This window comes from Wyeomyia smithii, chromosome 3 (genome assembly GCF_029784165.1).
Source record: "Wyeomyia smithii strain HCP4-BCI-WySm-NY-G18 chromosome 3, ASM2978416v1, whole genome shotgun sequence".
Classification (NCBI taxonomy): domain Eukaryota; kingdom Metazoa; phylum Arthropoda; class Insecta; order Diptera; family Culicidae; genus Wyeomyia; species Wyeomyia smithii.
The window spans coordinates 134592089-134613179 of NC_073696.1; the positions used below are offsets into that span (position 1 = coordinate 134592089).

Genomic DNA, 21091 nt, shown 5'->3' on the forward strand with positions numbered 1-21091 from the left:
TTCATAAAATTTTCTGATATTGTGGACTGGATATTTAAAACATTCAACATACCAGATCCCCTACAAAATATTCTTCTTGCCCTTCTTCCTACAGTGAAAACCTTTTTGAAGCAACTAGCAGCAACTTCGCCCCTAATTTTAGCTATCATATCTTTCGATGACTAATACGGCGAAAGAGGTTAGGAATTTTATCACTGTATTACAGTGGAATTGCAGAAGTATCATCTCAAATTCGATCTATTTTCTCATTTAATAAATACATACAATTGTGACGCATTTGCGCTCTGTGAAACCTTTCTCAATTCAAACGATCAACTCAATTTCCACGATTTTAACATTATTCGTCGAGATCGAGACTCACACGGTGGAGGGGTACTTTTAGGGATTAAAAAATGCTATTCCTTCTTCCGAATCGACCTCCCCTCGATCTCGCATATTGAAGTCGTTGCCATTCAAACGAATATGAATGGAAAAGACCTATGCCTTGTTTCGTTATATATCCCTCCATCCGCGCGGATTGAACAGAGGCATCTCACTGATATAGCAGAGTTGCTTCCCGCGCCTTTTTTGATATTGGGAGATTTTAACTCTCACTGTTCGCTGTGGGGGTCGCTGTACGACGACAACCGATCTTCTTTAATCTGTAACTTGATCGACGACTTCAATATGACAGTTTTGAATACTGGGGAAGCGACACGTGTACCTAATCCTCCAGCACGTGAAAGCGTGCTTGACCTATCCCTCTGCTCGACATCACTAGCGCTAGATTGCCAGTGGAAAGTAATCAACGATCCCCACGGTAGTGATCATCTTCCAATCGTTATATCAATTGCTAATGGTTCAACTCCCCCGAACCCAATCAATATTTCCTACGACCTTACACGTAATATTGATTGGAAGCGTTATGAGTCTATTATAGCGGAATCTATCGAGACTCACGAGGAACTTCCTCCGGAGGAAGAATACGCGTTCTTAGCTGGCTTGATAATCGACGCCGCGACTCAAGCTCAGACGAAACCGATACCCGAGGTAACGATTAGACAGCGCCCTCCCAACAAATGGTGGGACAAAGAGTGCTCTGAGCTGTACGCGCGAAGGTCCGCGGCGTATAAGGACTACCGGGAGTACGGCACTGTCAACCTGCTTCGAAAGTACGAGGCACTGGGCAGACAGATGAAGAGCTTAGTAAAGGCGAAAAAACGCGGGTACTGGCGGCGGTTCGTGAACGCGTTGTCGAGGGAAACAGCGATGAGCACTCTTTGGGATACCGCCAGGCGCATGCGGAACCGTGACGTTTCGAATGAAAGTGAGGAGTATTCAGATCGCTGGATACTCGATTTTGCCAAAAAGGTCTGTCCGGACTCTGTACCGGAACAGAAAACCTTTCGCGACGCGTTATTAGTAACTACGGAAGAGCCTCCATTTTCGATGTTGGAATTTTCAATGGCTCTCCTGTCGTGCAACAATAAGGCTCCAGGGTTAGATAGAATAAAATTCAACCTGTTGAAGAATCTACCCGACACTGCAAAAAGACGCTTGTTGAATTTGTTCAACAAGTTTCTTGAGCTAAATAATGTTCCGCATGACTGGAGGGAGGTAAAAGTCATTGCTATTCGGAAACCCGGGAAACCTGCCTCTGATCACAATTCATATAGGCCGATTGCGATGCTCTCTTGCCTCCGGAAATTAATGGAGAAAATGATCCTCTTACGGTTAGACAAATGGGTCGAAACAAACGGGTTACTTCCAGATACTCAATTTGGCTTTCGCCGGGGCAAAGGGACGAACGATTGCCTAGCGTTGCTTTCTACTGAAATTCAACTAGCCTTTGCTCGAAAAGAGCAAATGGCTTCTGCGTTCATGGATATTAAGGGGGCTTTTGACTCTGTCTCTGTAGAAGTTTTAAGCGCGAAACTTCATTCGCAGAGACTTTCACCAAATTTGAATAACTTTTTGCTCAATTTGTTGTCAGAAAAGCATATGTATTTCTCACATGGCGATTCGACAACTTCCCGAATTAGTTACATGGGCCTCCCCCAGGGCTCATGTTTAAGTCCTCTCTTAATAATTTTTACGTCAATGACATCGATGAATGTCTTGAAAATTCATGCACGCTAAGGCAACGTGCAGACGATAGCGTTGTATCCATTACTGGTAGCGAGGCTAGCGATCTGCAAGGACCATTGCAAGATACCTTAGACAATTTGTCTGAATGGGCTCTTAAGCTGGGTATCGAATTCTCTCCGGAGAAAACTGAGCTGGTCGTTTTTTCAAGGAAGCATAACCCAGCTCAGCTGCAGCTCCTACTAACGGGTAAAACGATCTCTCAGGTTTTAGTCGCTAAATATCTCGGGGTCTGGTTCGACTCTAAATGCACCTGGGCTTGTCATATTAGGTATCTGACACAAAAATGCCAACAGAGGATTAATTTTCTTCGTACGATTACCGGAGCTTGGTGGGGTGCTCACCCAGGAGACCTTCTAAGGTTATACCAAACAACGATATTGTCAGTTCTTGAGTACGGCTGTTTCTGCTTTCGCTCCGCCGCGAACACACACATTATTAAATTAGAGAGAATACAATATCGTTGTTTGCGTATTGCCTTGGGTTGCATGCAGTCGACCCATACGATGAGTCTTGAAGTGTTAGCGGGTATTCTTCCGTTGAAACATCGTTTTTGGAATCTCTCTTACCGGTTGCTAATTCGATGCACAGTTATGAACCCATTAGTAATTGAAAATTTCGAGAGGTTGGTCGACCTTCAATCTCAATCCAGATTTATGACTTTATGTTTTGACTATATGGCTCAAGATATTAATCCTTCTACATACGATTCCTCCAATGTCGCACTTTTAGATACTTCTAATAATGCTATATTCTTCGACACCACCATGACAAGACATTTCTGGTATCCCGGATCAATTGCGACCTCAAGAGATCCCTAAAATTTTTTCCAATAAGTTTAAACATGTTAGTTATGATAAAAGGTTTTACACTGACGGATCTAATCTAGATGAGTCCACTGGCTTCGGTGTTTTCCACGAAAATTTTACCGCCTCCTACAAATTCGGTGCTCCTGCTTCCGTGTACGTCACAGAACTTGCTGCTATTCAGTACTCTCTTGGAATCATCGAAACCCTACCCATAGACCACTACTTCATCTTCACAGATAGTCTCAGTGCCATTGAGGCTCTGCGATCAATGAAGCCTGTGAAGCACACCCCGTATTTCCTGGGGAAAATACGGCGGTTTTTAAGTGCTTTAACAGATAAAAATTACCGGGTTACCTTAGCGTGGGTCCCTTCTCATTGCTCGATTCCGGGTAACGAAAAGGCTGACTCTTTAGCTAAGGTGGGTGCTATTGATGGCGATATTTATGAAAGACCAATTGCTTATGATGAATTTTATAGCATTTTGCGTCAGAGAACACTCAACAGTTGGCAATCATCATGGAACTCAGATGAACTGGGACGGTGGCTTCATTCCATTTTTCCTAAGGTATCGACGAAAGCATGGTTCAAGGGGTTGGATGTAGGTCGGGACTTCATTCGCGTGATGTCCAGACTTATGTCCAATCACTACACGTTAAACACGCATCTCTTTCGTATAGGGCTTGTAGACAGTAATCACTGCGTTTGTGGCGATGGCTACCATGACATCGAGCATGTTGTTTGGTCGTGTACCGAATACTGTGGTGTTAGGTCTGAGCTTATAGATTCCCTTCGGGCCCGAGGAAAACAACCGAACGTACCCGTTAGAGACATTCTGGGAAGCGGTGATCTCCAGTACATGACACAGCTATACGGGTTTATAAAAAATGCTGGCATTAAAATTTGATTTCTTTTATCTATTTGCTAGAATACAATTTCTGTCACAAACTGAAAGAGAATGATACACCCGGCTGGAGACACTAAAACGAAGACTCGGCATCTCTTTGTTTACGCAGACACCTCAGACCAAAACTGCTCAAATAGAACATCACTGGTTAGCCACGTACAAATGAATACATTATGTAATATAAAATAGTTAAAAACAAAATTGTAACACCCCTCCTCTCACCTTAAATCCCAACTAGCTCGTAGTCGGCCGCGAGAATAATAAAAAGGCCTTTCTCTTTTCCCTGCTAATTTAGAATTTAAAAAAATGTACTTGGCTCAGTTAAACATAAATTGTATCGTGCCGTGTCAAATAAACTATTTAAAAACTCAAATAACAGCACATTACTAGGATGAAAATCTAGTGTATCTGAAAGAGTGCTGCGATAGTTGGAAGTGAAAATTGAAAATGATTGGCTGCAATTTTCGAAGAAATTTGCTGAGGAAAATGACTTTTATCAGCACTGGACACATAAATTATAGACCAAAACGTGATGCGCAAAGAGTGAGATCGAAAACTGTTGTAAAACCGTAGAATTGGGGCTTCTTATATGCAAAGTAAACAAACTCGAGCTTGGCATTTCGTATAGAATATGTGTCGTAATTAATATAGTTTTTGGATCACACTAATTTGTGGTTCAACAAAATGTCTTTAAGTTGGGCTCAAATTTGTGAGTGATGTTTCTACTACTACGACTACTACAACTGCCCAGAATTAAGAAGAATGTATTTGTCACTTTCTAGATGAGAACAGAGCTTGCACAATGTGGTCTGGTCCACATGTGAGGAGAATTCACCAAAACTTTCAACAATTATTATTGTCATGAGACCTGCCAACATAGGAGATTGCCGAGATCAGAGTAAGAAGAACTAAAACATAGGTATCTGACTCTCATGATCTCCTTAAGCTCCCATCCGCCACCCGGAAGCACGCGCCTTTGGGCTATCAAAGCTTGTACAACTTTGTGGTTCTGTCTTGAATTTGGTGCTGTAAAGCTATAAGAACCCAAGATTGAAGCTCAACCACCAAGCCCAGAGAAGTATATAGAATTGAACTTTAACATAAAATTTGACATCTTCACAGTTTTTCTGATGCACCTTATCATTCCCCAGGACTTCCATCGTCACCACCGGTTATACGAGTCGAATGAAACAGTTAGTTAACTGGCGCTTTGAGAAGAGATCTGTCACCTCTGACATGTGAAACCTAGTTGCCAAATCGACGTTTTTTCATCGCTTATCTCTCTCTCTCTCTCTCTCTGAGTATCTCTAGTTTACACTATACTCATAGCGAATTTCTTTATTCCACCAGCTTACTTCGTTTTGACCTGGAAGCAACCTAACTGCTGTCAAAACCCTTCTTTATTCGCTCGATTTTGACCCAGTATTGATCTGGCGTGCTGCCCGAAGCACACTGTAAAATTTGTCAGCTTCAACCCGCCACCGCACGTGCTTAGTTCGTGAACAATATGGATCTCTTCCTCACTTGCGTCGTAAATTGCGATGTCGTTTCTTTATTCCTCGACAGATTTGCCCGAACACAGTGGAGTAAAGAAATTCGCCATCAGAGAGAGAGATAAGTAATGAAAAAAACCGCCAATTCGGCAATTAGGTTTCACGCATCAGAGGTGCCAGATCTCTTCTCAAAGCGCAATGTTGACTAACTTTTTCATCCGACTCGTATAAGTGATTTTGACGGTGGAAGTCCTGGGCTGGGGAATAATAAAGTGCATCACAAAACCGTGAAGGTGTTAAATTTTATATTTAGGTTTAGTTTTATATAAGGTATCGGTTCTATTATCGTCAGGTTTTACCTACTATCGTCCGGGGGGTAAATGATGTCCTAGAGCGGTAATTTCTTGCATGATTCTTTATAATGCAGAGCATCTTCCCGCAGAAGATCAGTTTTCTATGACTTCATTAACCCCCATAATAGGTAAAACCTGACGATAATAAAGCTGATACTCCACTTTCACCATAATTGATCATTATTTTGTTGGCCATACAAAAGGTTTGTGAGCCACCAGTTTTGGAGCATTCTCAATTCATTGTTTAGTAATAGAACACGAAAAACGAGTAAAAATAAAAATATTCTTTGTTTTACCTGATTGCAATACCTCTCAATGTTTTACCTCTCTTGTTCGTTTGGCTCGGATTTCGACATGTTCGTTTGGCTCACAACATTCTCTTCGCATATCTCTCCCTCTGAGTATTGCTAGTTTACTCATGCGTTAGGATGTTAGTCCTTAAAACATACCGCGATATTAGGGACGATCCATTGATGATGTCACGCAAAATTTGGAAAAAATTAACTCCCCCCCCTCCCCCTTGTCACAAGTTGTCACAACTTCCTTGATCCCCCCCCCTTAATTACGTCACGGTTTTATATCCCCCTCCCCCTTCTTTGGTGATAATTGATTGAAATCGAGAAATTTGTTAGGAATGTATTTTTTCTTAATAAGAACGATTTTACTGAAAGAAAAACTGAAACTGAAAGGAAAAGAAGATTATAGAAGATAACTAGAAAAGGCGTTTAGTTCTTAGTTCAAGGTTGCTGCTGATGGAGTCGCATATCGACGACATAGAAAGCCGTGACATTAACTGCAGCATCATTGCTGATTTTTGAAAAATCATCAATATTTAGTTCCTCTTCTTCAATCAATTCGCAATCCAAATATTCTCCACATGTTACAATGACCAAGCATTTTTATTTACGTTTTGTCACAATTTTTGTATTGATTGGATTGAGAGACACTAAAAATTAATGAAATTGCGCTGTCATTCATAAATGAACATGCAGGGTGAAACAGAATTAAAGAACATTTTTAGGGAGAAAAAAATTGTCATTTATTTTATCTAAAGCAAATCTTAGGCAAAAAAGGGGATCGTAGAACTATAAGTGAATGATGCAAATATTATAAATAGTTCTGAGTTGATCTCTGTGGTTAGGTATGTGACTTTTTTTTTTTTTTGTTGAAATGTGATGTCACAATCAAGCTAACCCCCCCTCCCCCATGTGTCACAAAATGTCACAATAATTGAAACCCCCTCCCCCCCTAAACGCGTGACATCATTAATGAATGGTCCCTTATAGAGATGGGAGTAACCGTGCACCGAAATTGTCATCTACACTGAGAAATCATATTTGCAGCTTCTCACATTCACTTGATTACTAATAAAACATTTATTGCTATATTCTTCCTGCTCGTTCGTATTTGTCTGCGTCATGTAATTGATAAGCTGGTAAAAACATAATATCCCCAGATGAGCTCGTATACCTGAGGTATGGATTTGGAACAGTGTTTGTTTTGTCGCCGATTGACGTATACCTGTTTTAAATAAAATACAGATATACAGTTATTACAATTACAATGTGTGAATTATTGTTTTACCCTAGATCGTATAAACTACAGTACGGTACATGATTCCGTTTTATATACTCCCATACTTCTGCACAGGTCCATTCAAGCAAAGGATTAATCCTTACTATTTTTGGCCAATCGCTGTCCGTTTCCTGGAATCACACAATTGTTTTCGACACAATATATCAAATATCTCAAATAAATACCTGCATGGGTTGTAGATTTTCGCAATGTGGATCAGTTTTCCGTGATCCCATAAAACATGCCTTTATGGTTGGGTTTTCCTTGCAGATTTTATGTAGTATGGATTTGACAGTACCTTTCATGATGTGAATGTCAATACTGTAGTGTTGCCTACATTCATTAACAAAAAAGTCAATTTCTTCGAATGGCTGCATTGGTTGTATGTAGATGCACCGTATGTTACAATTTTCGCTTTTAACTTCACGAAACCACCTCATTAACATGTCGAGTAGTACAGTACAATCTTTCCCTCCGTTAAATGAAAGAAATACCTCATTTTGCGTGTATCGTGCAAAAACTTCCTCAAAGAGCTGTAGAATGAAAAAAATAGGAGGGTGGTAAAACAGACACGACCGCATAACGTAGGACTACGATATTTTCCCATATTTTCTATCAAAAAGTGCATTTTTATTTGCTGAGACATTAGAGCGCTTTGAATAATAACACAGTGCAACGAAAATTGACTTTTTTTCTGCCTTGGTTTCTATATTTTTATTTGTGTATTTTGATGCAAAACTAAATTTCCCCGAGTTTGAACATATTTCAACTTAAGGGGCAACAATCGCGATATCTTGAATTTTTGAGAAATCGAAAATTTTCGATGTTTTTTCGGCACCATTTTGTTTTAAAGCAAAATATCAAAATTCTAAGAGTTAGCATCTTTAGCATCACACATTAGCATCTTCTTACCCATCTTTAAAAAAAACAGATCTTAGATCGGACAAAAACTGAGCCCAAAACGGTGATTCTACGAAACCGGTTTTGGCACGGTTTTAGTAAATTTCACAAACAAAACCATGTCGAGTATGTCTGAGGATTAATGGTAGAGGGCTAATATCTACAAGTGGTGATCAAATTATGTCTTATATTGAGAAAAAAAGTCTCAGGAATCGATTGGTAGGTGTCTGATCTACGTAAAATGTCAGCAACATATCAATTTTTCCCCAATTCCCCTACAATGCTAAAATAGGTTCTTCTCGACGTTAGGTTGACTCATTTGAAATCTGTTTAATGTAATATCAAGAGTGTAAGCGATACTCAAAGATACAATAACAATTTGTCTTTACATGACTTTTTTTCCTAGCCACTTCAATTACAACACTCCGATGCACCAAAAGGTGCCAGTTGCCGATGATTCTTGTTCTCTGGTTATTCCGGCCAGAATTCCAGCCATTTTTGTACTTTTGCAGTAGCCATGTGCCATTTACAACCACCATCATTACGGGTGAAACCTGGCACGAGATGACCGGTACTATGTTACCTAACCTCCTTTAAACGCCTAGCTATGTTGTGCTATGTTTTAATGCAGAATGAGGTTATTAATACTGGAACGGAAAGATAAGTTCGGGTTCCGACCGGGTCAGTTGTGGTCGAAAAATGGACTGAACCTCCAGAGCTTATTTTTTTTCAGTCTGAGCTGACTCCGTGCTGTTTCTGGCTGTTTGTGGTGCATAATGTCAAAGTCTTGATAATAGAAAGCATATGTGGTCTAGCAGCTACGAAACTGCATCGGTTGGGTCTCGCAACGTGAGCAATAACACCCAAGTTCAATTGCCCATCTTCGAACCGCCAACGATGCAACTTCCGTTACTCAGCCACGGCCGTTCTCAAATTACCAGAATTCGACAGTACACGACGGGTTACCGACCGTCATAAAATTTAAGTCAAAAGTACATGTTAGCAGGTCCCTTTTATTATTTCATTCTCTCATTCTTTTTTTCCATCGAAGACTCTCGCCTTATTTGTATGCACACGACTTTATCGATTAGACAAAATAAATGAATTTATTCTTCTGCCGACTGTAAACTCGTCAAGTCATTCCAATAGTTATCACAAACCCACATGGCGACCTACGACAGGACCGAATTGGTCTTAAAGTTTAATAATTTCAAGCGTGGAAATAATTCTACAACAAAACGTGCTTTAAAAAATAAATGACACGCTACAACAAAACGTGCTTTAAAAAACAAGTGACACGCTACAAAAAAACGTGCTTTAAAAAACAAGAAACGCGCTACAACAAAAAGTGCAAAAAAAACAATGTCTCTACAACACGTGCTTTAAAAAACAATGTGACACGCTACAACAGATTGTGCTTTTTAAAAAAAAAAAAAAAAAACAACAAAATATAAAATAGCGTGTCACCTAGTGAGTGCACATTTCCACGTTCTCTACGTTCCTATCAATCGATGACTTTAAACAACCAGAGTTAAGTGAGAAAGATGGGAAAAACTAACTCTAAACTAGTGCAAAACAATGGAGATCCACAGGTGAATGTTCAAAACACCTTGGACATCCATAGCGAGTTTCATGCAGAGCACGAAGTGAGAATCGCCCTTATATTGTGCATGGTGGCTATCCAATTAATAATCACGCCACTATACAGTTATACAAGCGTCACTCAAGGGCGCATACGTAAAAAATCGCCAGATCGGTGGCGAATATAAATCAAGTGTGAAAACAAGAAAAAACCTAAATTTATCCATCTAGCGGTCAGACCAAGCCTTCCTCATTCAAACTCATTATTTGTAAAAATAGATTTACATGAACGCTTCAATCCAATAAATGTATATTCAATTCACTCTTTGGGTTCTAAAATATTGATGTTGTAATTGAAGTAGGTATAGAATATGAAACTTGACGTAATGTTAGTGCTTAAGAAATAGCGAAATGACTCTTAATTTCGAACAATTTAATCACGAGTGATACCGGGGACGGCCAAATAGTACGATACCACATTTGAATTATGTTGAGGCCACACATATTGATCAAAGCAGGTTAAGTTTCAAATAGTGTTCGAATTTCTTTTCTTTCCATAACTTTTGAGCCACATATCAAATTGTTATAAAGATTGTTATTTGTCAGTTTGAGAGATGACTCGTTCGTATGACACTAGTTATGTTCAAATAAGTCGTGTAAACTTTGAGATAATAGACTTTCGTTGTTTTAACAATTTAATACATAACTGTTGCTTAAGTTCGATTATAATCAAATGTAATGGGAACGTATAGGGCAGCCAAACTTTGAAACCACGTGTTCAATCGTAATTCATCAGTTAACTCTTAACTAGCCCGGTCCGCATGATACGGCAGATAAAATGTCTACCTCGTGGAGTAGAAACGCTAATTAACGGCACCAAAAACCCCGACGTAAAAATTATTTTGAAGCGGGAAATTTCGCGAAATTAAATTATGCAGTGCAAAAACTGCAAGAAAATGAATCTGGGGTAGAGTCCCAATCACACGTTTTTCACGTGAAAGAGAACAACAACTACCGTGGTCGGGGCCGCGGATACAACAATAATAGAGGTAACAGATTTCGTGTAGAAATACCAACAATGGGGGTCGTTATCAGAATTCCGGCCAATATAACTATGTATCAAAATTTTCGAACAGGTAATAACTGGCGTGGTAGAAACAATTATTATCACCACCAACGCAACCAAGGTGCTGAGCGGCAGGTTTTTTATGCCAACCAGAACCAGGGAAACGAGCAGATCCCCCAGCAACCACTGCAACCAAGGCAGATTCAGCAACAAAGTGGGGCAATAGTTATGAACAGTCAACAACAGAGTCAACAAGTCCAATTAGCCAATATTGTGCAGCAGCGCAGCGCCAATAAAACAGTTTTTCTCTATAAACTCTGCATGTAGTAATTTCATAGTCCTGAAAGTAGATTTGTTGGACACCGAATGCACATTAGTCGTGGATTCTGGAGCGGAAATATCCATTTTTAGGACAAACAATGTGCATTCAACTACGCTAATAAATACCAACGAGCAATGCTCAATATAAGGAATTAACGAATATTCGGTACCTATCTTAGGAATCGCAATTACTACTAAAAATCTACCAAATGGAGTAAAAATTTAACACAAATTTCATTTGGTGGATTATCAATTGCCAATTCCTACCGATGGAATTATTGGTAGATTTTTGCATAAATATCACTGACTAATCGATTACGACACCTGGATGCTTTCTGGTAGATATAATTTTGTATATTCTAGGTATAATTAAACTCCTGGATTTTGATCAATATCGGCAGTTTCAATGATGAAAACGAAAACTTTGATTGTCTAGCTGTCTTACGAATATAAGAAATACCGGTAATCACAAAGTAATCACACAGAAATCACCATTTGAAACAAATCGACCTATATTGCAGCCATTCAAGAGCCAGTTCGGGTGCTGAAAAAAACGTCTGCAAAACAGATGGAAACTGCTTAAAATAGGTTCGGGGTGATTGGAATAGTGTCCCTCGATTGGTAACTTTAATTGATTATTGTTAAAGTTTGCTAACTTAGTTTTACAATCTGTAAACAATTTCTGACAGAGAAAAAGATAGAGAACAGACTGATATAATTCTGTTTGAATTTCACCCAACACATTTCGTGTATTTCGTCTCAATACACAGCCTGGAGTCTGTGCTGGAGTCAGTGGCGTAGCTATGGTTTGGTCAGTGGCGTAGCCAAAGTTGCTGATTATCACAATCATTCATGATTCATCATCGTCGCTGCTCACTAGTGACTTGGTACTAGAGCTGCAGCCTATCGCATCATCAAGTGCGAATAACAGTGCTTAATGAACTGTTTGGGTGTATTCTATCCTTTACTTCTTCTCCTGCTATTGTATCTCACTGAGTTACCACTTCAGCCACCCGAGAAAAAGTTACTCACCATCAGTTCGACTTACAGCTGAAGCGAACGAATCTAACGAAGCGTCGGGAAAGACCAATGACGGTTACAAAGGAAAAAAAAACACCGTTGGTTAGAATATAATAGATTCGTACAAGACCCAAACAAACGTCGCCGCCTAGGGTGGGCAAGCGAATTCTCTGTTTATCATGAACAGTAAACGGACAATGTTTTGTATTGTAACCATGAAAAACATGGTATTTTTACTGTAAGCTTGCAAACGTTTTTTATCATTACTATGTTTTCACAACGTTTTTCGTTGTTGCATCTACCATCGACAATATTTTTACCATGAAAAACATTGTCAGTGACTTCTGAATGTATGGGGAAAATGCCTGAAAAAATGATGTTAAGATACATAATAACACCCCTTTTCATGGTAAAAATGACTGAAACAATGTTTTTTATTGTTCTGGAAAATGATATTCAATGTAAAATTGATGTATTTACAATGAAAAACGTAGCTAAATTATGGTATAACTAAGTACAGTTACAGCAACTTTTAAGGTTTTTTTGATGTTATTTTTTTCGGGGTGTTCGATACATCTGAGAAGGGATGTATTCTTGACAGAATAAATTTTGCGGAATATAGTTTAAGGAATTAGTTAAGATGTTCGCACGTATTGTTCGAGATGTTTGAAAAGGAAAAAATGACATTCTTTCAATGTATGTTTTTATTTTTATGTTTCTTGAAGTCAACTGATTATAGGTTTCTGAAATTTAAAACTGAATTTAACAAAACTGAAAGCATCGTAAAGGCACCTATATTTCATTGACCCTGTGGCAGCAGCCTTTTCCTCAAGAACATCCTTCATCTTTGTTTTTAACGCGCGGCAGTTCATCACTGCTAGACTCTTTTTATTTTTAAAAACTACTAGGGACGTTGCGATACCATTCAACATCGATACTTAAGATCGATACCTGTATCGAGAGCAAGTACTGATATTCTGATAGTATCGAGTCTAACGTATGCCGTGAGTCTAACGTTGTGCGATACCAGTTTATTCAAAATATAAGTCATAATTCTTTTTTATTATTTATTCCTTAAGATAAAACGTTTATTTCAATTAAACCATTTATATAGACCATTTTACGAGACGTTTCTGAACTCAATCTATGAATGAAATTTTGACAGAAAGCTCGGAACCGCTGACATAACGCACGTAAAAGCACCATCATCAACAGCAGAATACGTGAAACCTGTCAGTTCGTAAAATGGTCTATAAATTTACTGAATCTAGAAACACCAGCTTCTGCAGAAACTGAGTCGAAAGTCGATTACGCTTTTCCTTAATAATTGATCCTGTTTTCGAAAAGAGCCGCTTGCATGGCTCTGTAGATTTTACCTTCGGATCTGCATGATCGTAGAAAAGGATCGTTCCCGTAGGTTAATCTACAGAAATTTCTGTTAAATTGGCATTGCCGATGAGATGGCATGCATGCATACGATGCATCAAAATGGCACAGGAAACAGCAAGTTTTCTGCTCCGTTCGTTCTTCTTTACAGAGTTGTTTTGAGTCTTTTCGATACTGAGAGGTGTGTATCGATATTGATGAAGTATCGCTGGTAAAACATCGATACCAAATATCCGAGTATCGGAAGTAGAAGGATCGATTCTGTATTAGTATCGATGGTATCACAACGTCCCTAAAAACTACAACTACAAAGCACTGTTGGCTGAAGAAAGCTAATCGCTTCGGTTCACCCAAAACAAAAAAACCCGAAGAATATGACTGATGCAAATCGTACGAACGGTGCGAACGATGCAAATGAAGTGAATGATGCGAACCATCTGAATATTCTAAGTGATGAGATTACCACGGAAAAAAAACCTCTGTCTTCCCTATTGATCTGAGCGGGTCCGAAGCGAAGATGATGCGAAGAGAAAAAAAACTTCTCATACGTGAGTCACTCACCATGGCACGGGACAATCAACGCGTTCGTTTCATTTATGAGTGCATGCTTTGTTGCCACTGAACTGAGCACTTCTGGTTGCAGACAACGTATTTGAGTGTAATGAAGTGATAATCAGCAATAGCATTGGCCGATATCGTATCGATACTTGCGGTATCGATACCTCGTGGCCTCAATATCGTTATTTTTTATCGATGCAAGCAGCTTTGATATTAGGCTTGATCGATACTTTCGCCCCGATATTTTTTCGATACTGGAGGAAACTATAAAATCGGGAAATATTGTTGATTGCTACAAATTGTCTAACGAAAAATCCTTGTAGAAGTGCGCAGATACGACACATCGCGTTAATGTCTTCTACAAACAGTGCAGAAATTTGATTTGCGTACTTTTTGTAAAAGACACCAACAGGATTGAATATACCCGCGCATTTCTAAGGCTGTTATTGATTTGTCTTCAAAACGCAGATTTTAAGAGTCGGTGTGCAGATTTTTATTGATTCGCAGATAATTACATTTTTTTCAATAGTTTCTGCAGATTTTTGTCAGAGTCTCTTTATATTTGCGCAGACTTTCTCAACATCTGTGCAAATTTTTGCAGACTTTTGTTTGCGCGAACACATTTTTTTCTAATCACAGGCAAATGTTTTTTCGGACTTTCAACAGATTTTGTCGGTTTTTGGAGTAGTTGCGTACATTTTTCAAAAACACCTGGCATCTCTGATTGCCCGTATTAAAGATCAAGAAAAAATGAGCTTTTCATAGACCTGTTTCAAGTAGCAAATAGAGTATCGATACAGCTGGTATCGATGCTCCGCCCTAGATATCAACCCGGTATCGATGCCGCTAAAGAAAAATTATCGATACTTAAGTATCGATACTTTTGCAAATTTTGGCCAATGCTAATCAGCAACACTGGGCGTAGGTATGGTTTGATGGGCCTGGTGCGGTAACAAAAATTTAAGATTTTTCTACTTATTTATTTCGTTTTCCGCAAAATTGAAATAGGGGTAATTTAGATACCTACTATCCGTGCTTTTTGATTGGCAAAATCAGAAATTACAGATTCAAAATCAATGGAATCAGCAGTGGTGACATCATTCCGCTAATATTCAGTTAGAGATTTTTCTAATTTTTGAGCTGAATAGCGGGCTGTTAGCGTCGCCAAAATTTTGGCCTTCGAATCGTTAATCGCTAATTCGCTAACTTTGTAGAGAAGCGACAGAAAAACTATTTTCAAGAACTGTGAGTCGCTGATGGCGTACATAAATTGCTTCAAATGATGAACATACCTTACTGCAAAAGTTACTTTTGGAAGAAATGTTTCATACGAACAAATTTAATTGTGATAATTGTTTACATACTTAAAATTTATTGCCGGGTCTCGGTAATTTTTGCCGAGAACGGCACCACTGAGTGCTTGCTTAAAAAATTTATGGCAGCAGCTTTTTCGTAAATCTCGGTTCACCTAACTGAAATTTCGGCACAATTATTCGTAATCTCGTAGTGATAGCTCGGCATTATTTTGTGCCAAAATTTCAGTTAGGTTGAGTCGAGATTTGCGAAAAAATACGACAGCTGTCATTAATTTTTCAACCGAGCACTCAGTGGTGCCGTTCTCGGCAAGAATTACCAAGACCTGGCAATAATTTTAAGCGTGTAGAATTCCTTTTTTTACGACACAAGTGCAAGTCAGTTTTTTTTACTCTAGGGTTCGAGCTATCGTAGAAGCTACAGAAGCATTCTGGATAACAAGCTCAAGGTGATCTAGATTAAATTTTTGGAATGCCAAAAAATTCTGCATATTGCCATGCGCAACTTCGGTTCTTCTTTTCCAATCAAATAATGTTTGAGATTTTAAAAACATTTGTATTACATACAAGCAGAATCACTTTTGTTACTCCTCATATTCACAAAATTCTCAAGTATGACTGTTTTATGAATTTTAAACCTCTTTTTGTAAATAACACTCAAAAGTAATTATTTTTGTTTGTTTTTATAAGCAATAAACATATCTATATGACAATCTATGTATTAATAAGTTAGCGATTAGCGAAAGTTCCGCTAGTATGGATTTAGCGTTTAGCAGTGGTGGGCACCATTCCGCTAATTTGCTAATTAGCGACGCTAAAATTCAGTTAGCGATTTAGCGATATCGCTAATTTTTGAGCTGGTTAGCGAAACTGTTAGCGTCGCTAAAATTTTGGCCTTTGAAACGCTAATCGCTAATTCGCTAAATTTTGTAGAGAAGCGACAATAGAAATATTTAGAAAAACTGTGAATTGCTGATGGCGTACGTAAATTGATTCGAAAGATGAACATACTTTACTGCGAAAGTTGGAACCTAGAATGGAGTTCCCGTTATCGTACAAGCCACAGGAGCATTTTGAAGAACAAGCACAAGGTCTAGATTAAATTTTCGGCACACAAAGAACTTTGGTAAATTGCAATGCGCTTGAAATTATGGCAACTTTGGTTCTACTTATTCGATTCACGGTGTAAATCATAATTTTATTTCGACTGTTTCCGCCCAATAATCGCGATAAAAGGGCGAAGACAGCCCAAAAATCCCCCTCAGTTTGTAATAAACCGCCCAAGAACAACGATCGCGTTTATTTTATAGCCCGAAACAAGTGGGATTCCCCAAAATATAGGAGAATAAAGTGTACTGATCAAAGTGAAAAGGTTGACTATTAATTTGCGTGAAAAGACCGGTACTTACCCGCGAAAGCAAGCTGATTTCCTCTCGTAGAGCATTGTTGCTTGTGGTTACCTGGTGCTAAAAACTTACCTGTGAATTAATCAGTGACTTGACTATCCGTGTCCGCTCGATCAGTACGCATTCTCGAACGCTACCCGTGCATTGTTCATCCTGTAAATAAGAAGTATGAGCCCTAAGATACCCGTTCCGCAGTCCGCTGTTCCTGTAGACAAATATCTTATAATACCAATATAGTTCACTTACGTGAAAACATGAAGACACATTGAAAATGACAGAAGCGCTAGTCACCTTTTCGACCGCTAGAAGCGCCACTTCTGATTTTGTTCTACAGGACATCCGAAAAAGGATCACTTTTGACAATAATATTACCCAAATGGGTACACTGAAAAAAATGTACATATTATTGTGAATTCTATAATGAGAATAAAGTTCGCTTATGTATGAGGTACAGACGGTGTTATGAACAGATACGCAAAGAGTGAGGTCGAAAACTCCAAGTGAAACGTCAAATCGAGGCTCGAAGTTTGCACACGTAAACAAACTCAGGAGTGTTACTTTTCGTACAGAATGTGTATTGTAATCAGTATAATTGTTGTGAACCACGTGCAATTATGGTTTGAACGGAAAATGTGTTCGTTATGCTCGTATCATGAGTGATGCATTGAAAAATTTAAAAAATGTATAAACAAGCTTTGAAACTCAGTTATACATTCTTACAAAGTTTCGGAATTTCATTACACTTTCTAGTGCGTATGAAAAGTCATGCGAAATTAAATGTGGTTGCCAGAATTGTTTGGAATAGAATATTAGCAAAGGGTTGCCATATTTACTGCTTTTCTCTTTGCGTATCTCTTTATAACACAGTCTCACACTTTATTGGTGTTATTGTTTTTGTAACCTCAAACTAGGGTGGTTTACCGGTAAAACAAAAACCGGTAAAACCGATATTTTTTTCAATACCGAAATACCGGTATTGGAGAGGCGAAAAACCGGTATTTTCGGTATTTTTCTTAAAATTGAAAAAAAAACACTTGTCACAATTTACATAAATCATTGTAGGGCTAATGAATGCTACCAACTTAGGTAGGCGTTAAAAATCATATGACGGTGTATATAATAAATACATTTACACAAAAGCAACATTGAACATATCGGGTTCGCCACAGAAGGCAGAATCACGAAAGGCAGAATCATGAAAGGCAGAACTCTATGACCGTACACAAAAGGCAGAATATTTCAAAAGGCAGAATTTGGAAGGGCACGAAAGGCAGAATCACTGGTAGCAGAACCTGACTCACGATAGCGAAGTGCGAATCCTGGTCACGGTAGCAAAGCTGTTACTCTACATTTATTATTTGATAACCAGTTTTGATGGAGGTGCAAATCAAGCCTAATTATTAGATCCGAAACGCGCCAACTGGTTTGGCTCAGGTCCTTAAGACTCACGGCATCGCGGAGAGTAATTTTTCGATGTTAGATATAACTTATAGTCTCAGCGGATTGTTGGTTATAATTAACATAAAACAATTCATGCGACGAAGACGCATAATCGAGGACAAGGAACCGAGGCGGCACAAAGCCGCCGTGGTTTCCGCGGTCCGAGCCGGCCGCCGACCCGCCGTCGGAAGCGGCGGCCTCTCGCATACAAACAACTGATCTACTGGTTTTCTAGGATTATTCGAACAGCTTTTCTTTCCCTTAGTTAAGTCCGAACGAGCGGTAGCGAGTAAGGACAGCATACACTTGGACAATAGAGTCGGCCAAAGGCCGCGAGTGTGTGTTGTCAAAAAGAAAATAGACCATTTTTTGGTTCTGCCATTCGTGCTCTTTGAGATTCTGCCATTCGTTATTCTGCCTTATGAAATATTCTGCCTTTCGTAATTCTGCTTTTCGTAATTCTGCCTTTCGTGATTCTGCCTTTTGATTTTCTGCCTTGCGTAGGAGACCCCCTTGGGGTTCGCCACAGAAGGCAGAATCACGAAAGGCAGAAGCACGAAAGGCAGAACTCTATGACCGTACACACGAGGCAGAATATTTCAAAAGGCAGAATTTCGAAGGGCACGAAAGGCAGAATCACTGGTAGCAAAACCTGACTCACGATAGCCAAGTGCGTTATGGCAAATTGGTGCGAATCCTGGTCACGGTATCGAAGCTGCTACTCTAAATTTATTATTTAATATTATTTGGTAACCAGACATAATAACTTGTCACAAGCAATGACCAGTTTTGATGGAAGGTGCAAATCAAGCCTAATTATTAGATCCGAAACGCGCAAACTGGTTTGGCTCAAGTTCTAAAGACTCTCACGGCATCGCGGATAGTAATTTTTCGATGTTAGGTATAACTTACACTAGTCTCAACGGTTTGTTGGTTATAATTAACATAAAACAACTCATGCGGCGAAGACGCATAATCGAGGGCAAGGAACTGAGGCGGCACAAAGCCGCCGTGGTTTCCGCGGTCCGAGACGGCCGCCGACCCGCCGTCGGAAGCGGCGGCCTCTCGCATACAAACAACTGATCTACTGGTTTTCTAGGATTATTCAAACAGGTTTTCTTTCCCTTAGTTAAGTCCGAACGAGCGGTAGCGAGTAAGGACAGCATACACTTGGACAATAGAGTCGGCCAAAGGCCGCGAGTGTGTGTTGTTAGAAAGAAAATAGACCATTTTTTGATTCTGCCATTCGTGCTCTTTGTGATTCTGCCATTCGTTTTTCTGCCTTATGAAATATTCTGCCTTTCGTAATTCTGCTTTTCGTGATTCTGCCTTTCGTGATTCTGCCTTTTGATTTTCTGCCTTTCGTAGGAGACCCATAACCTTGGTATTAGTTAGAGCCCATGAATAAGTCACAAAATGTTCTACGAAAAATATAAACTTCTACTCATGTTATTATAACTTTAAAGTGATTCTTGAGCGTCAACGGAGTCGCTTTAGTTCAAATAAAATCGACAGTTTCGAAATATGACAAAATTGGTATAGCTTAGTCATGAAATTGTAAAGTTGGTCGGAAGCTTCACATTCATCAAAACGCAAATGCTAAGAGAAAATGTACCATTGGATGAGTTGAGTTACGCAGTTAACATGACTCAATGATCTACTGGAAGCACTGTGGTTTCCAAAATATTCATATCCTTTTGAAGCGAGTGATTTAAAAAACGCTTTAAAAACGCAGAATCAATTATTGGCAAAAAAGTATTCACCAGAACAAGCTCTTCCTATATTTGTACTCTTACTATATTTGTGTCGAATTTCAGAGTGATGGTGATCTAACTTGACGAAAACTTGTTAATAATAAGTTTTTATGTCTAAATATAGAGTTTAATAGAGATAAAACCATTTTAAAACACATTAGAAATGTAAATGATAAACATTTCAAAAGGTCCTATCTGCTTTCATCGTTTTTCCGAAACGTATTTTCATTTTGGAAATGTTTAGCTCAAGTAACTCTCCCAAGCGTGTTTTTTGTTCAGATGCTAGAGTAATCCCTCCGCTATCTACTTATGCAAATAACGTGCCAAAAAAGATGTTTAATAAGTTGCGGTGATTGAATGAAAGTGACCGATCAAAAAATCGATCAAAGCAGATAGACCTTTTGAAATGTTCCTCTAGATTTGCTATCTGAAAACTCATTAAAAAAATTTTGGCCAAGTTTTTGTTCTACGTACTCCTATGTGCAATGGTCTAAATCTAACAAAAAAAAACCTGGATCGTAATAAAGCATATGTACTCATAAATGCAAAACCATAGTTATGCAGTGACACGTCCATAGATGCAACCTGAGACGCTGAGCAAAAAATAAATTCAAAATCAAAATTAATGTAAATTTTTTAGTTTTATTTTAAATAGTACAGTGAGAATAACTTGCGTTTTTTGCGGACATGATTGTCATCACTTCCCCAAACTATGATTTTCAGACTTTTGTAGTTGAACAAGTAGGTTAAAAGAACACGAGTCGCCCCTGGTTTGCATAAATCCGAAAAAAATGAAAATACCGGTTTTCTACCGGTTTTACCGGTTTTTATTTTTATGAATACCGAAATACCGGTTTTTCGAAAAGTCGGTAATACCGACCACCCTACCTCAAACCCAAAACCGAACCGAAAACAAAATCTTAATGTCTGCAAAAAAATCAAGGGTGATATTTAAATGTTGTGTTAAGGATGGCTATTCTGGCGATACTGCAGCAACGGATTGGATATTTGTTTTTCGCGCTTCCCCGATCGGGGTTCTATCCAAGTAGCGACCTGAATTATAATCAGCTGATCACAACTGTCTCGTG

General features: G+C 38.9%; 1 protein-coding gene across 4 annotated transcripts in view; it reads right to left on the minus strand.

The window, feature by feature from the left end:
• LOC129731407 (FAD synthase-like) overlaps positions 1-21091 on the minus strand; it is a 172294-nt gene that overhangs the window by 117251 nt on the left and 33952 nt on the right. Inside the window, exons 1-6 of one of the 4 annotated variants that reach the window (XM_055691389.1) lie at positions 17056-17194; positions 16882-16962; positions 7655-7791; positions 7444-7591; positions 7268-7389; positions 7020-7204 (exon numbers count right to left, since the gene is read on the minus strand). The exons of 1 other annotated variant lie outside the window; for it this stretch is intronic. In XM_055691389.1, coding sequence (XP_055547364.1) covers positions 7066-7204; positions 7268-7389; positions 7444-7591; positions 7655-7791; positions 16882-16962; positions 17056-17148 — 720 coding nt within the window. In that variant the 5' untranslated portion in view covers positions 17149-17194 and the 3' untranslated portion in view covers positions 7020-7065. Of the gene's footprint in view, positions 1-7019; positions 7205-7267; positions 7390-7443; positions 7792-16881; positions 16963-17055; positions 17195-21091 lie in introns of those variants that run through there. 2 more of the 4 variants (XM_055691388.1, XM_055691390.1) reach the window with 2 other exon arrangements.